Source organism: Entelurus aequoreus, linkage group LG04, assembly GCF_033978785.1.
Source record: "Entelurus aequoreus isolate RoL-2023_Sb linkage group LG04, RoL_Eaeq_v1.1, whole genome shotgun sequence".
NCBI lineage: Eukaryota > Metazoa > Chordata > Actinopteri > Syngnathiformes > Syngnathidae > Entelurus > Entelurus aequoreus.
The window spans coordinates 47,604,388-47,622,814 of NC_084734.1; the positions used below are offsets into that span (position 1 = coordinate 47,604,388).

At 40.5% G+C, this 18,427-nt stretch overlaps 1 protein-coding gene across 2 annotated transcripts in view; it reads right to left on the reverse strand.

Moving 5' to 3' along the window:
- LOC133648695 (connector enhancer of kinase suppressor of ras 3-like) overlaps window positions 1–18,427 on the reverse strand; it is a 34,738-nt gene that overhangs the window by 2,616 nt on the left and 13,695 nt on the right. Inside the window, exons 2-9 of one of the 2 annotated variants that reach the window (XM_062045025.1) lie at window positions 11,921–12,084; window positions 11,411–11,613; window positions 3,432–3,519; window positions 1,319–1,360; window positions 718–837; window positions 580–639; window positions 449–517; window positions 225–374 (exon numbers count right to left, since the gene is read on the reverse strand). In XM_062045025.1, coding sequence (XP_061901009.1) covers window positions 225–374; window positions 449–517; window positions 580–639; window positions 718–837; window positions 1,319–1,360; window positions 3,432–3,519; window positions 11,411–11,613; window positions 11,921–12,084 — 896 coding nt within the window. Of the gene's footprint in view, window positions 1–224; window positions 375–448; window positions 518–579; window positions 640–717; window positions 838–1,318; window positions 1,361–3,431; window positions 3,520–11,410; window positions 11,630–11,920; window positions 12,085–18,427 lie in introns of those variants that run through there. The other variant, XM_062045026.1, reaches the window with a different exon arrangement.

The following is an 18,427-nucleotide window of genomic DNA, read 5'->3' on the forward strand; positions in this document are numbered from 1 at the left end:
AAAGAGGTCAGTATGAATATGTAACAAATTTGGGAAGCCAACCTTTGGCAGGCCAAGCTAAACAACTTGGAGGGCCCCACTTTGGGCACCCCTGCAAGATATTAAACATTTTCTTTTTGATGTCAGGTATCAATCACTAAATTATATATCAAAATCTTTGTATTGATATTCAAATGTGTTTGCATTCCTATTTCTGGAACACACTAATTAGATTTACAGCGCACCTGAACAAGGCGGGGTCTCCAGCATAGGTTCCTGAGTGGAGCGGGAGCAAAGCCACCAGCCATTCCAGATGGCCTCTTCTTCAGCAACAAAACCACACTTCCTGACTCCGCCCTGAACTTAGCCGCCAGGTTCTTCAGCTGCCAGCCCACCTGGACCAATCCCAGCACAGAGTATTGCTTTAACCTCCAACAGGAGTCGCCATTTTGTGGTCCAAGTGACTTACCACTGTCTGCTGATTGATCTGGACCACCTCGTCCCCGGCGTGAATCCTCTTGGTTTTATCTGCAGGAGACTGACACATGCTGATCGTCAGACGAGGACGTCGTGAACGCCAAGATGGAGACACAGACTCACATTCTCGATGGTTCCTGTGATGACATGAAGGCCGTCGTAGGTGGACTTGATATAAATGCCCTACAAGACACAACACCTCATTTGCAATGTGCTGGCAGGTCACTAGAGGCTGCTAACATCCCCACGATGGCTGCTCACCAGCCCCTCCCCAGACTTGATGTTGGAGATGTGGACCTCCTCCATACATGCCAGCTCACTCCTAGAGGGGTCAGAGGTCACCTGGCCTGTCTTCTCACAGAGACCATTAAGAGCCTGCGACTGAAACACAAATAAGTGCAACACGTCACACTGTTGTTACTTGAAAGCACTTCACAATAAAATGTACATTCTGTAGAAACAGGAAAGGAGCAGTCCATAGAAAAAGACATGGAAACACAGTAGGAAGTCATTAATGAGGGACAACAGGCAGGAAATCCCAGCGACAGGAAATAAAATATCAACCCTTCATCTTATTTGTAACTTTATTTTGGTGAGGTTTTCTCTTGAGGTTAATCAAGTTTGAATTTAAAAAACAATGCAGGAGTCGTTTGAAGCCGACTGAAAAGTTCTGAAGCTTCAGTCGATTGAGGATGCTGGGAACAAAAGGCTGACCAACAGGAAGTGTGATCTAAGACAGGAAGTGAATGTTCCAGAGCTGAATAAACAGCAGCAAATATCGGCATGGGACAGGAAAGGGAAGAGTGTGTTTGCGTGTTTATGTATACTACTCTGTCTGTGTGTGGTGGAAAAAACAACTTACCACCTCCAGAATCTTCTCCTCCATTTCAAAAACGGTGCAATCCTGTGTAGTCAAAACACAAACACAGCGAGGGCGTTACTATGCAGTAAATCAACAACAAAGAAAGTGAAACCAAACAAGTTCCATAGATGTTATATCAGTAGTGTTTCCCACAGTTCCACAATGTATCTGTGGCTTTGGTTCTTGGGGTGGCGGCGCACACAAATTTCTTTGTACATGCATCCTGTTTTCCTTATACATTCTCCCTCTTGGAGAGATTTTTAAGACACATGGAGTGTTCTATCACTTTTATGCAGATGACTGCCAAATCTATATGACGATTTCAAAAGGCCACGGCCCCCTGCCACCCCTTCTCAACTGTCTATGCAACGTCAAGGCTTGGTTAGCCCAGAATTTTTTAATAATGAATGACGGAAAAACGGAAATTTCAGTTTTTGGTCCGGCCCTCACTGACTTGGGACCATTGCAAAATTATGTGCGTCCCAAAGTCACCAGCCTTGGCGTCACTATAAACAGCAATTTTAAACGTGACAAACAAGTCAATGGCGTTTTAAAATCGTGTTTTTATCATCTTCGTCTTTTAGCAAAGGTAAAACCGTTTTTATCTTTTAACCTTTTTGAACAAGTCGTGCATGCTTTTATTTCAAGTCGCCTGGACTACTGCAATGCACTTTATGCTGGCATTAACCAAAAAGCTCTCTCCCGGTTGCAGTTAGTCCAGAACGCGGCAGCACGACTTTTAACAGGGGCCAGGAAACGCGAGCATATAACCCCAATTCTTGAGAGTTTGCACTGGCTCCCTGTTCATTTTAGAATTGATTTTAAAACCTTGCTGTTTGTTTTTAAAGCTTTACATGGACTGGCACCTCAGTATATCTCGGACCTCATCCAAATTCACACTCCTGTGCGCGCTCTGAGGTCCGAGAGCCACCTCCTGTTCGTGGTGCCCAAGACTAAACTTAAAACCAGGGGAGACAGGGCCTTCTCTGTGGTTGGCCCTAAACTCTGGAACACTCTGCCCCTCCATGTTCAAACTGCTTCCACAGTGGAGTGTTTTAAGTCTCGTCTTAAGACCCACTTTTATTCTTTGGCTTTTAACACTACGTGAGTTGTGTGGTCTTCTGTCCTCTGTTGTCCTCTGTTTTTTTGGGTTTTTTTTCATACATTTTGATTTATATTTACTGTTTTAATTGGTTTTTCCCTTTAAAATCGTTTTTAATCATATTTATTTTTATATTGTTTTTATATGTATTTTTTGTTTTTATTCAGTCATTGGTGGAGCATAATATTGTTTTTAATATTGTTTTTACATGGCTGTGCAGCACTTTGGAAACATTCTTATTGTTTAAATGTGCTATATAAATAAAGTGGATTGGATTGATGCACAGGTCAAACTACTTCTTTCATTGGAAATCTGTGCCTTTCTCTCCTGTTTTTAAATCAATTTAACAGAACATAAGTTATTGACTTACAGGTGTTGGTTTTATTTTGTGCAGTGGTAGATGCTCATACATATTCATGTATTCTGTGCGCTGATTTTTACTCATATATATATATACTAAATTGATGATATAGTGATGCGTTATCATGCACAAGTCTGCTGTATGTTTTGTGTTAAGAAGCACAGTTCTGATGCAGTCTACTGTACGGAGTTGGAATGCCAAGTTGCACAGACAGTTCCATTATAATGTGTTTGTGAGCAGGCGCAAACAAACATACTTTGTGGCAATCCGCCACAAAGAAATTAATGTGAACATTTTTTTGTCATGTAACAAAACCTTCACTTATGTTATACTTTTATTTTGAAAAAGCATGCCACAAACTGGGAAAATAAAGAGTATTAGTGGACTTTGAACAAGATTAAAATGTCTCATGTGTTGAGATTAGACACACAAAAGAGGCTTAAAAGTAAATACAAATGTGGAAATAAAGAAGGAATACGACCAAACAAATATTTGTGCAGTGATGTCACTGACACACAATTTAAGCATAGAATCATGTTTATATTGTAACACATGATGTACTTCCTCCGGTGTTGTTGGACGCCGACAAGAAACATGCAGACATGCAGCGACGTGACAACAGAAAGTAGCTCCAGTTCACCAGCGCTAACCTTCTGGACGGTGGAGGTGAGTTCCAGACACAAATGAATGATTGTGCTCTTAGTGGACGTGAAGTCACTGATGCTCGACATTAAACTTCTGCAAACAAAACACAGTGAGTGTTACATACTAAAACAATGAAAGTTAAAAACAATGAGATACAAACAAAAAAAGTGAGAGTTGAAAACAAGGAGGTACAAACAAATACAATGAGGTAAAAAAACAAAACAATGAAAGTTACAAACAATGAGAGTTACAAACAAAAACAATGAGAGTTCAAAACAATGAGCGTTACAAACTAAACCAATGAGAGGTAAAAACAATGAACGTTACAAACTAAATCAATGAGAGGTAAAAACAAAGCCAATGAGAGGTACAATTGAATAACAAAAACAACGAGTTGCAACAAAAACAATGAGTTGAAAACAATAAGATAACAAAAATGATGAGCGTTACAAACAAAAACAATGAGTTACAAACCAAAACAACACAATGAAAGTTAAACTTACAAACAAAAGCAATGAGTTAAAAACAAAAACAATGAGCACTAAACTTACAAACAAAACCAATGAGTAAGAAAAAAATAAGTTAGACAAAACAAGAATGACACAGTAAGAGTTACTTAATGATGTGCGCTCTCAAGGGTGAAAACCAAAAAAGTTTTTAATAGCATGAAAGACGTTTGATAGTTGCTAATCTTATTTCCCAATCTGCCAGACTTGCTCTGAAATATTACAAAACAGTGATTTAGCCACAAGGAGGCATATTTCAATGCTATCGAGGGGTTGCTATGATACCCTAAGACAGGGGTCGGCAACCTTTACCACTCAAAGAGCCATTTTGGAAAGTTTCACAAATTAAAGAAAACAATGGGAGCCACAAAAAATTTGTGAAAATTTAAAATGAAAAACACCGCATACAAAGCTTAAATTGCTTTGCGCTATGTTAACCAGGGATCTCTGACACACGCACCGGCACGCATCTTAATATGGAAATTTAGTGTTAGTGCGGCCCGCGACTTTTAATTGAATGGCGCTTGATAGCGTCTTTCTTGCCAAACCTCTCAATTTTCCGGGAGACTCCCAAATTTCAGGACGTGCTGGCACTGCCCAAACAGCGTACCTGCTTGGCCACATGTTGAATGCAGCTTTTGCTTGCTCACGTAAGTGACTGTAAGGCATACTTGTTCAACAGCCACACAGCTTACACTGACGGTAGCCGTACAAAAACAACTTTAACACTGTTACGTTACAAATATGCGCCACACTTTGAACCCACACCAAAAAAGAATGACAAACACATTTCTGGAGAACATCTGCACTGTAACACAACATAAACACAACACAACAAATACCCAGAATCCCATGCAGCCCTAACTCTTCCGCTCAACCTACGCACGGAGGGGGGGGGGGGTTGATGTGTGGGGGGGGTTTGGTGGTAGCGGGGGTGTATAATGTAGACCGGAAGAGTTAGGGCTGCATGGGATTCTGGGTATTTGTTGTGTTGTGTTTATGTTGTGTTACGGTGCGGATGTTCTCCAGAAATGTGTTTGTCATTCTTTTTTGGTGTGGGTTCACAGTGTGGCGCATATTTGTAACGTAACAGTGTTAAAGTTGTTTTTGTACGGCTACCGTCAGTGTAAGCTGTGTGGCTGTTAAGTAAGTATGCCTTTCTGTGTCGTAGTGATGGGATCGGCAGTTATTTTGACTGTACTGAATCACTAGAATCAGTTCCTTAATTTGATTCGTTCAAAAAATTCGTACAGTACGGATCACTAGAATCAGTGACTGACAACGCCACACGGTGGCCAGTTCAGTACGTGTACCGAATCTCTTCTGCAGTTCTTTTGACAGTACGGATCACTAGAATCAGTGACTGACAACGCCACACGGTGGCCAGTTCAGTACGTGTACCGAATCACTTCTGCAGCAGCAGTACAGTTTAATTGCAAATCAGCATTATTATAATGATGATGATAGCTACTAAACAACAACAACAACAACAGTTGCAGTAGAATGGATAATAATAATAATAATAATATGAATCAGAATTGATCCCCAAGGAGAAATTTATTTTTGTTACAATAACTGTGTAAATAATAGCCTATGTATGTGTACATACATTAGTTATTATTTTTATTTTAAATCTTCTCAAAACAGCCTGCCCTACACGTTACCCTCCGCCCCTCCCCCTCGCGTCGCTGCTGCTCAGCCTGCACAGATTTTCTTTAACTTTATGTGTTGAGATAATGGGGACGTGTGTTTGTTTTCATGTGGCTTGAGTCAACATTAGCCGTTAGCTTGGAGAATGAATGGAGAACGGATGCCAATGGCATGAAACATATCCCCGCGACGGGGGGAGAATCACTCGTGGCATTGGGGCAAGCAGAGCAGAGAGCGAGAGCGTTGTCGTTCACTGAGTGATTCATGTCGTTAATCCGCGGTGAACGAATCGTTCGCTCAGTCCCTCCCCCCAGCCTCTCATTGGCTGCATCGTTCGCCGACGTCGAGGGTTCAGTGAGTCACAGAATGCGCCAGTTCCACTCATACCGGCATGGTCGCGGCGGAGCTCAACTGAACTGAGAAAGGAACGAATCAGTTCATGAAGTGATTCGGTTCAGTACGTTCACTCAAAAGATTCGTTCTTTCGAACGAATCGTTCGCGAACGACACAACACTACTATGTGTGCAAGTAAAAGCAACATATAACATGTGGCCGGGCTGGCACGCTGTTTGTGAATGCTATAGAGGACAATTAATGCAGTGCCATTAGGGCACGCCCTTGATTAAGTAATTAGAGTGAAAATAGGATAATATTTGCCCTGGGAGATTTCTAGGAGAGGCAGTCTCTTGGGAAAATCGGGGGTATACTGGGAAAACCGGGAGGGTCGGCAAGTATGCAGCTGAGCCGCATCAGAGTGGTCAAAGAGCCGCTTGCGGCTCCGGACCGCGGGTTGCCGACCCCTGCCCTAAGATGTATGAACAGTCTTCAAATATTTCTGTTTGACAAAATTACATATTTCTGCTGAATGAAAAACCCTTTAAAACTCATGTCTATTTTTTCATATCATAAAATTGAAAGGGTGAGACTGATTCATATTGCACATGAAAGATACTAAATGTAATCCAATATACTGTAGGTACTTGCTAGCTAAACTATCCAAACAAAATATCTAAGCTTGGTGTTTTAGTTGACAAAGCAAATCAGTGTTATATTTATTATTACAATTAAAAAAAAACCATACATAGTAAAAACAGAGATGTTTTACTTGATCAGCTGAGGCGTGTACCAACAATTCAAACAAAAGACTCCATTCTACTACCAAAGGTTGTTTCTAGTGACACGTGTCAGCTGTTTGAGGGGAACATCTGGAATGTTCTTCAAGCTGGAACAAGCAGCTATAAACATGGAAGACACACAGACACGTGTGTTAACGACACGGTAGGTGTCCAACAGCTTGGACTAAATAGCAGAAATAAAAGTGTTGCAGCTGTTATCGGAATGGCTGATTAAACCAGTGATGTATGTGGGCCATTCCAATGACTCAGTGCCATTTGCGTACTCAGGAATTAAATGTACAAAACCCAAAACCAGTGAAGTTGGCACGTTGTGTAAATCGTAAATAAAAACAGAATACAATGATTTGCAAATCCTTTTCAACTTATATTCAATTGAATAGACTGCAAAGACAAAATACTTAATGTTCGAACTGAGAAACTTAAATTTTTTTTTTTTTTAAATAATCATTAATTTAGAATTTAATGGCAGCAACACATTGCACAAAAGTTGGCACAGGGGCATTTTTACCACTGTATTACTTGGCCTTTCCTTTTAACAACACTCAGTAAACGTTTGGGAACTGAGAAGACCGATTTTTTAAGCTTTTCAGGTGTAATTCTTTCCCAATCATGCTTGACGTACAGTTTAAGTTGTTCAACAGTTGATTAATGGCTTTGGCTTTGCATAGTAGAGTTTAAACTTGCACTTACAGATGTAGCGACCAACTTTAGTTACTGACAGTAGTTTTCTGAAGTATCCCTGAGCCCTTGTGGTGATATCCTTTAATCACTGATGTCACTTTTTGATGCAGTACCGCCTGAAAGATCGAAGGTCACGGGCATTGCCACTTACGTGCAGTGATTTCTCCAGATTCTCTGAACCTTTTGATGATATTACAGACCGTAGATGGTGAAATCCCTAAATTCCTTGCAATAGCTCATTGAAAAATGTTGTTCTTATCTGTTGGACAATTTGCTCACGCATTTGTTGACAAAGTGGTGACCCTCGCCCCATCCTTGTTTGTGAATGACTGAGCATTTCATGGAAGCTGCTGTTATACCCAATCGTGGCACCCACCTGTTCCCAATTAGCCTGTTCACCTGTGGGATGTTCCAAATAAGTGTTTGTTGAGCATTCCTCAACTTTCTTTTTGCCACTTTGCCAGATTTTTTGAAACATGTTGCAGGCATCAAATTCCAAATGAACTAATATTTGCAAAAAATAAAGTTTACCAGTTCGAACGTTAAGTATCTTGTCTTTGCAGTGCATTCAATTGAATATAGGTTGAAAAAGATTTGAAAATCATTGTATTCTGTTTTTATTTACGATTTACACAAACGTGCCAACTTCACTGGTATTGGGTTTTGTGTATATATATATTGGGATGTAACAAAATCAAAATCTCACTATACGATATTAGTACGATATAAGTATTAAGGTCATGGTACGATATTATTGTAGTATCGTACTGGGCCTTTTATATACGTATGTATATATATATAAAATACATGTTACACACACACACACACACACACACACACACACACACACACACGAAGAGAAGGGCGGAGCTTTCAACCAAGCACCACATGGTGGTGAGTCGGCTCCGATGGTGGGGGAAGATGCCGGACAGACCTGGCGGGCCCAAACGCATAATGAGGGTCTGCTGGGAACGTCTGGCTGAGTCTCCTGTCAAAGAGAGTTTCAATTCCCACCTCCGGAAGAACTTCGAACATGTTACGAGGGAGGCGTTGGACATTGAGTCCGACTGGATCTGTTTTTATTTACGATTTACACAACGGGCCAACTTCACTGGTTTTGGGTTTTGTATAAATGCAGGGTAAAATTAACAATAACATACATTTTTTCAAGCAAAGTGTCTTGCACTTTAATATGATGGTGTATTTATTAAATACAATGTCAAAGATTAATTTAATTATCTTAAACACTAGAAAAATATTTGTGTCTGTCGCTTCTTCTTAAAATTAAACTCAACCATGAAGTATGATTTAAATCCTTCATAAATAGTATATATTTAAAGTTAAAGTACCAATGATTGTCACACACACACTAGGTGTGGCGAAATTATTCTCTGCATTTGACCCATCACCCTTGATCACCCCCTGGGAGGTGAGGGGAGCAGTGGGCAGCAGCTGTGGCTGCGCCCGGGAATATTTTTTGGTGATTTGACCCCCAATTCCAACCCTTGATGCTGAGTGCCAAGCAGGGAGGAAATGGGTCCCATTTTTATAGTCTTTGGTATGACTCGGCCGGGGTTTGAACTCACAACCTACCGTTCTCAGGGCGGACACTCTAACCTTTGTGTTACTTCTTACAACTACTGATTGATAGAAGTTTATTTCAAACATGTATACTGTTTCAATATGATACATCATATATGTTCTGAAAAGGAGAAGGAAAAAGCAAAGCTTATTTAATCAATTATTCTAAATACAACAGTTCTCTTCATAAATAGTTAAGCCAGTTATGATTCACTTAAAGGGGAACTTCACTTTTTTGGAATTTTGCCTATCGTTCACAATCATTATGAAAGACATGACAACTGATCAGCTTACAATGGAGCCTATGGGAGCTGCTCTATTCTGCCTACAAAGCCCTTAAAAAAACATCCTAACACCTCCATTAAGGTTTTATATACATGACGTAAGTACATACAGTATGTAATGTAGTAACCGGGACATTTATAATAAGAATTAATATTTACATATTTTGATCATTTTAAGCATACACGACGCATTAATTTTATAAACGCATCACAACGTTCGGTTTTTTTCTCAACATCACTAATTTTTACTTACTGCAGACTTTATGAGAGCCAACAAACATGATAAAATATCACTTACTGTACAATTTAGATGAAAAATGACATAAACCTCAAAGAAAAGTGGGGTGGACCCAAGCCTCTTTTCGTGTCGTTCTCGCCATTTCCGGGTCCTAATCGGTTGCCGAAGTGTACCAACTTGTCAGAATAGGTCTACAGCCTTCTACTATCCAGGTGAGAGGCATGATTTATGGCCTATAATAAACATCCAGGGATTTTAAGGCGAAATAGAGGACCTCCCAAAAGCTCCGCTGTAAGCAGAGTATTATTTACAAGTAAAAATGCATTAAAAAAAAATCAATCCATCGTCATGTCTTTCATAATGATTGTGAACGATAGGCAAAATTTAAAAAAAAAAGTGCAGTTCCCTATTAATGATATGAATATCTTATTTTCAGTATGTTCTAACTTAGATTTTTCACTAAGGTTATATTTCTCCTTTTCTGTTGAGAAGAATTGTTGTACATTCTTTTGGCAGGAGTTTATATTTGCGTTTAATTTTAGCTGTTTGCAAATGCACCAAAACAATACATTTTTATATTTTAGATTTAATAAAAGGGCTTGTATATTCTTGATAGCCAACATTATGTATTATTATAACAATACTTTGCTTATTTTCTTAAAAAATAAGAATAAAAAAGTAAAAATTGATACTTAAGGGGTGTTCCTGGGTTTTCCCTAACTTTTAAGGTACACTATATTGCCAAAAGTATTTGGCCACCAATCCAAATGATGAGAATCAGGTGCCCTAATCACTTGGCCCGGTGTATAAAATCAAGCACTTAGGCATGGAGACTGTTTCTACAAACATTTGTGAAAGAATGGGCCGCTCTCATTGATTTCCAGCGTGGAACTGTCATAGGATGCTACCTGTGCAACAAATCCAGTCGTGAAATTTCCTCGTTCCTAAATATTCCAAAGTCAACTTTATTATAAGAAAAGTGAAGAGTTTGGGAACAACAGCAAGTCAGCCACCAAGTGGTAGGCCACGTAAACTGACAGCGGATGCTGAAGCGCATAGTGCAAAGACTTTCTGCACAGTCAGTTGCTACAGAGCTCAAAACTTCATGTGACCTTCCAATTAGCCCACGTACAGTATGTAGAGAGCTTCATGGAAAGGGTTTCCATGACTGAGCAGCTGCATCTAAGGCGTACATCACCAAGTCCAATACAAAGCGTGGGATGCAGTGGTGTAAAGCACGTCGCCACTGGACTCTAGAGCAGTGGAGACGCGTTCTCTGGACTGATGAATCACGCTTTTCCATCTGGCAATCTGATGGACCAGTCTGGGTTTGGAGGTTGCCAGGAGAACGCTACATTTCGGACTGCATTGTGTTGAGTGTGAAATTTGGTGGAGGAGGAATTATGGTGTGGGGTTGTTTTTCAAGAGTTGGGCTTGGCCCCTTAGTTCCAGTGAAAAGAAATTTGAATGCTCCAGGATACCAAAACATTTTGGACAATTCCATGGGATGGCACTTGAAGTTCATATGTGAGTAAAGGCAGGTGGCCAAATACTTTTGGCAATATAGTGTATGTGTTGGGGCCAAAAGCATTACCATACCTGAAAAGTCACATGGTCTACAGAAAGTTACGTCATTCACATCCTCTGTGAAGAACAAAGTAACTCATTTATTTGTATGTATATTCCATCATGTTTCAATTATGAGTGGGGATTAAAATCTCAGCACAGTCCTATTACCTAAATTATTTTTATGATGTTTTTTGGTCATTTTTATTATAATAAATATGTGTATTATCAGATGTATAGTTGGAAAAAGACCAGAATAAGAAGAAATGTGCAATGATTAGGTATAGAAGTTCAATGATGAGGAACATCAACCAAACAACGCAAACCTAATTCACGCCCACCTGTCCAGCCACGCCAGCAAACTCTTGGCAGCGGCGATGAGCTCGACCACGGCGCTCAGGAACTCGTTAGATGGCTGATGGGCACTTTTGCTTTGGTAGGCGGGATTCTTCCGGCGCTGCGACACGGCGCTGCTCAGGTTGTGATAGGCCAACCTCATCTTGCCCACCAGAGTCTTTAGGTGGTCCGACTCCACACCGTAGTTCTGATCAGAGACCACACTAAGGGTAGTGTTAGGAGGTTGAGGTGTCACAACATGGACAACTTGCAAAGGAAATGTGTGTGAAAAGTGGGCAGGGCCTCGCGCTGCTCCAGCTACAGTACATCACTTGACCGTCGGTTTGGTCTTACAGAAAAACTACTAATGTATCAGCGCACCTTTCTCCTGAGTGAATGTGTCTGCATCACATGGTCACCATGGTAACATAGGTTCTGTAAGCTACCTATCTTAGCTGACATTTTGTTAACAATAGCAATTGTGAGACACAAACATTATCATCAACATGGCTGACCAGTGCACACAGCAGATCCACAGCTTCCAGCATCAGCTCCTGGTGTCCAACCTTTGCCACGCCCACTGACAGCAGTTCTTGGTGGGACATCTTGAGCAGCTTCTCACCGTCCACTTGCTGCCACCTGAAGGATGGGAGGTACTGCTGCAGGTTGTCATCCAGACCTGCAGTGACATAAGGTTGGGAGTTAGCGCTCATCTTGGAACTTTACATCACGTCACTTAGGGCTGGACGGTATACCGGTATAACAGTTATACTGGTATATTTTAGAAAACTGTATATAACGCCATACCGGTATCTTTTGATGTGCCTTCGTTATGGCCCTTCGCTCTTCTCTGCACCTGACGGGCAAAGCACAGGGCATCCTCTTTGGCTCAACCCCCGCCCCTTGCGTGTTAACGTAGTCTTCTCTGACGCACAATGACGCAGCGCAACAAACTTTTAGAAAATATATGGCGGTGATGTGCCGACTTCTCGACTACAGAGCAATGCGATGCTCTGGTCACTAATTGCATTTGGCTATTTGTGAATAACTACAGCTTTATTTACACATACACCAATATGCTTGAGAACCTATATCTCTCCTTGTAGAGATTAGCATTTTATTGCATGCCATAAGTATTTGATATGTCAGGTAAACACAAATTAATATTTGGTACAAAGACCTATACTAGGTCACTACACAGTGGCCTAATGGTAAGAGTGTCCGCCCTGAGATCTGTAGGTTGTGAGTTCAAACCCGGGCCGAGTCATACCAAAGACTATAAAAATGGGACCCATTACCTCCCTGCTTGGCACTCAGCATCAAGGGTTGGAATTGGGGGTTAAATCACCAAAAATGATTCCCGGGTGCGGCCAACGCTGCTGCCCACTGCTCCCCTCACCTCCCAGCAGGTGAACAAGGGGATGGGTCAAATGCAGAGGACAAATTTCACCACACCTAGTGTGTGTGTGACAATCATTGGAACTTGAACTTTTTAACTTGAACTATGATTGCAATTACAGATATTAGACGTTTCCTGTAGTTCTTGACCAGCTTTGCACACACTGCAGCAGGGAATTAGTCCCTTTTTCTCCATACAGAACTTTTCCAGATCCTTAAGGTTTTGGGGCTGTCGCGGGGCAATATGGAAATATTTTCAATTAGGTTCAGGTCTGGGGACTGGTTAGGCAACTTTAGGACCTTGAGATGCTTCTTACGGAGCCACTCCTTAGTTCACCTTCCCGTGTGTTTTGGGTCGTTGTCATGCTGGAAGACCAATCTATGACCCATCATCAATGCTCTGAGGGAAGGAGATTATTGGCCAAGATCTCGCGATAAATGGCCCCATCCATCCTCCCCTCAATACGACACAATCGTCCTGTCCCCTTTGCAGAAAAGCATCCACAAAGAATGATGTTGCCACTTCCGTGCTTCACGGTTGAGATGGTGTTCTTGGGATTGTGCTCATCTGTCTTTTTCCTCCAAACGCGGTGCGTGGAGTTTAGACCAAAAAGCTCTATTTTTGTCTCATCCGACCATATGTCCTTCTCTCATTCCTCCTTTGGATCATCCAGATAGTCATTGGCAAACTTCAAACAGGCCTTGACATGCGCTGTCTTGGGCAAGGGGACCTTGCGGGCGCTGCAGGATTTGAATCCATGGCGGCGTAGTGTCTTACTGATTGTTTTCTTCGAGACTGCGGTCCCAGCTCTCTTCTGGTTGTTGACCACGTCCAGCCGTTTAGTTCTGGGCTGGTCCCTCACCGTCCTCATGATCATTAGCCATGTGTACATGGACAACATGTATCTAATCTCATCATCATTCGGATTAGAATGTTACTGTGCACATGAACCCTGAGAATTATCTGATTATAACGTGCATTTTCATGCATTACACCTTGTATCGGAATACTTTACTTTGACATGCACAGAACATAACAAACGGAAAGGTCTGTTATTGTTTGTGCTACGTCGCTATCTTTTAAACAAGTTCGCTCACTGCAGGTGCTTAAGAATCAGTTAACTTCCACTGTAAACAAACATGGCTTTGTGCATTTCTGCTTGTCCGACGTTATCACGGTATTTATAATTTTTTCTTCTGTTCACTACTTTTGTTTTACTTCTTTTTGTGAAATGGAGCTGTTCTGTGCCATTTATGTTGGGATATGTATAAATTGCCACACATCTGAATGTTACGACGTTCTGTGTATGTGTCTGAGGCTAGCAGTTAGCTCTTGGAGTATCTAGTGAATAAAACAGCTCGTTAAGACGACAACTGGATCTCTTCGTTTATTGTCACACCGACGCATGACACTCCAGACCATACTTTTGTTTTTGCTATTCTCGTTTTAAAGCAACAAACTCAAAGGCATACAACGCTACTTCTGTACATGTTGAATTTGGGGAGACAGCAGCAAGACAATTGATTCATTCCAAGACTATCAAATGTAGTCCCACACCTCTACCACCAAAGTATAACTTACATCAAAGACATGCGCAGTAAGGATAATTCCAACCCGAATTATTCCGAAAGGCATGTTTACATGAAGCATTTTTATTCCGGTTAGGCTCTTAATCTGATTAAGTGTGTCCATGTGCACATAGCTATTGATGCTCCACAAGAGGAGATCTTGCATGGAGCGCCAGACCGAGTGAGATTGACCATCATCTTGAACTACTTCCATTTTCTAATGATTGCGCCAACAGTTGTTGCCTTCTCACCAATCTACTTGCCTATTGTCCTGTAGCCCGCCTTGTGCATGCCTACAATTGTACTGTATATCTGATGTCCTTACACAGCTCTATGGTCTTGGTCATTGTGGAGAGGTTTGAGTTTGCTTTATTAAGAGTGTTGGCAGGTGTCCCTATACAGGTAACAATTTCAAACAAGCACAGTTAATACAGGTAATGAGTGGAGAGCAGGAGGATTTTCTAAAGAAACACTAACAGGTCTGTGAGAGCCAATATTCTTACTGGTTGTTAGGTGATCAAAAACTTATTTCATGCAATAAAATGCTAATTAATGACTTACAAATCATATAATGTGGTTTTCTGGATTTTTGTTTTAGATTATGTCACTCACAGTTGAAGAGTATCTATGATAAAGATGACATGCTTTGTAAATGGAAAAATGTGCAAAATCAGCAATGTATCAAATAATTCTTCTCCTTGCTATTTGCCAGGCATTTCAAGTTTTATATTTTTTTAAAGTGACGCAATAATAATTTTCCTTAGTAATGAAATATATTCGTTAAAGACTAATTCCGTTACTAATTCAATCAATGTTTTGGCAAAGTAAGAACTATAATTATTTTTTTAAAGTAATTTTCTAAACACTAGTAGTCTTGGGAAAAAAGCCAACTCTTTTAAACCCAGTGACCTCGCCAGGTCCAGTGGCGCCACTGTCTACGCCACCCTGAACTTTGCCCTTTGTCTTTGGCCCTAGCAGCATGATGGACTTCTGACCTGCAGCCCTAGTGACAGCTGAACATTGGACGAGTCACAAATTAATACCATGATGATGGGATAAGATAGACTTTACAACAATAATGACGATGATATCGCTATTTAATTACAGGTACACATCCAGTAGGTCTCCAAAAATAATATTGTCTTTGAGTATGAATAATAGGTTTATTAATTACAGGCACGTGAGCACACTTTGAGGAAAAAAGGAGAAAAACTGACAAAAAAAAGGGAGGACAATTTCTCTGCCACAAAAGCCCCGAAAGAAAATTTTGAAAATCAAGACTACATTTGCTGCAATTGGGTGCATTTCTACACTTTTACTTTTGATGTATTCTCATCTACTAACCTGTTTTGGCTGTCTTTTTGACATTTACATGTCCCATGTAATGTACCACAGATTTTTTTTTTCAAGTAGATATTTTACTGACATTATTATCATTGAAAGTGTAATGTTAAATTATTTAACATGCAAGCAGACAACCCAGCAAACGTTTCTCATTAGGCAACTCTATCCTATAGCCACGCCCCCTTGGGTAATATACTTCCGGTGTTGTGACTTCTGTTTACATCCGTCACGTCAAAATTATACCTTTCGGTGGCTACTAATAAATGCTCTATAACTATAACTGGTTCGGCACAAACGGTGTTCGGAAACTACATCTGGTTCGGAACAAAGGGTGTTCGGATTGTAATCATCCAAGTATGATTAGCAGCAAAGTAGAAACCTGTCAACATTGCGGCTCAGAGAGTGAACGCAGGCGACAACAAGTAAGCTAGCTAAATGATGCTAACTATGCTAATTAGCGAGCTTTTTTCGGCACCCCCAATTTTCTCCCGGTCATGCAATTTAGTGTGGCGTTTAGGCAGGAGGGACAACGAGTGCCTGCGGCTGAAGTGAACGTTCAACACATTTTGTTTACATCCTATTTTGTTGATATTGTAGTCTGTTTACATAATTCAACCACATAATTTTTATTATTGTCAGAAAGTTCCAATCTGACAAGTTTTCACGGGACACATTTCCGGTTGTGTGTTTCATGGAGAAACCACGGATGTATAGATACTGGTCCATTGCTGATAAGAAAAAGTCTGAATGTCATTAAAACAATTATCTCCATCTTTTGACAGTCATCCTTAGACTTCTGTCCTTACATGCTACAATATTTCATTAAAAATTGCAAAGTGATATTTTGATTTGAAAATGTATGTTTGAAAACCCGGATTTCCTCGTTTTTGTGGACATTTCACATGCCTGTAATTAGTGGTGTCCATGTACTGCATGGAGTAGCTAAATAAGGTTAAGGCCGTTTGGATCAGTTCCAGTGAAAGCAAACAAACAAGCAGAAGTATTTGGACACCAAATGGCTGATGTGAAGCACACTCGGGTGCCAAGACAACAAAAGGTGTCAACTGCGCAGATGAGCAGCATGTGGTCGATACTTGCTCCAACAGATGGCTGGCAGGGACATTCTGAGCAAATAAAGTACTGATACGACGCCTCCTGTTTGGAACTGGAACACCTCTGACACCAAGAACAACAACAACAATCTTAGAAGAACGACAACAACCTTCTTCTTAAGACATTTATCATTCAACTGGAACGTCATAAGCGCAAGTCAACATCAAATAAGTATTTACTGTAACAACAACAGCATGGAACTCCAAACATGATATTCATATGTCATGAAAGTAAGTTTTGGGAAATCCTATTCTCGACTCCAAATTGCTGAAAGTCATGGCTGTGTCTTCACTTGCACACTTCGAATGCGTCTTTTAAGTGTGTAAATGCAGTGCACTGTCAGGTTGTCAGATTACTTCCATCAGTACACTTCTAAAAGTACTCGGAGGTACCTCAGTTTTTGTATGCCCCACTTTTCGTATGATTTAGTGTTTAAAGAAAATAGTTTTCCCTTTTTTCATACACCGTTTTAATTATCATACAATGCATCATTCTCTGGAATGAAGTGTCCAAATAAAGAATCCCGCATAGTTTTTTTTTTAGTACGGCTGCAAAATAATACATTTCGCATATAAACCGGTATGGTACCAATTCCAGAGACCTGAGAATCAATACCGGTACTCAACCGTACCAATTTTCGGTCATTTTGTGTGCTTATGCGGTGATAGTTGTTAATTCGTTTAATAACAAATCCCTTTTTAACATTTATCAGTGAGCTGATAATGAAAATTGTGCTGTCCAGTTGTTATATCTTGATTTCTAAGACTTATGGATATTATTTGCAAGTTTCCATTCAACTCAGTTTGTCCTAGGTGTGTTGCATAGTCAGGAAGTAGTCTTTGCCATTAAAGGCCTACTGAAATGATTTTTTTTTATTTAAACGGGAATAGCAGATCCATTCTATGTGTCATACTTGATCATTTCGCGATATTGCCATATTTTTGCTGAAAGGATTTAGTAGAGAAAATCGACGATAAAGTTCGCAACTTTTTGCTCGCTGATAAAAAAAAGCCTTGCCTGTACCGGAAGTAGCGTGACGTCACAGGAGCTAGTATTCCTCACAATTCCCCATTGTTTACAATGGCGCGAGACAGATTCGGACCGAGAAAGTGACGATTACCCCATTAATTTGAGCGAGGATGAAAGATTCGTCGATGAGGAACGTTACAGTGAAGGACTTGAGAGGCAGTGATGGACGTATCTTTTTTCGCTCTGACCGTAACTTAGGTACAAGCTGGCTCATTGGATTCCACACTCTCTCCTTTTTCTATTGTAGATCACAGATTTGTATTTTAAACCACCTCAGATACTATATCCTCTTGAAAATGAGAGTCGAGCACGCGAAATGGACATTTAAAGTGACTTTTATCTCCAAGACAATACATCGGTGACACACTTAGCTACTGAGCTAACGTGCTAGCATCGTTCTCAAATGAAGATAGAAACAAAATAAATAAACCCCTGACTGGAAGGATAGACAGAAGAGCAAAAATACTATTAAACCATGTACATGTAACTACACGGTTAAAAATTCTCAGCCTGGTAAGGCTTAACAATGCTGTTGCTAACGACGCTAAGGCTAATTTAGCAACTTAGCA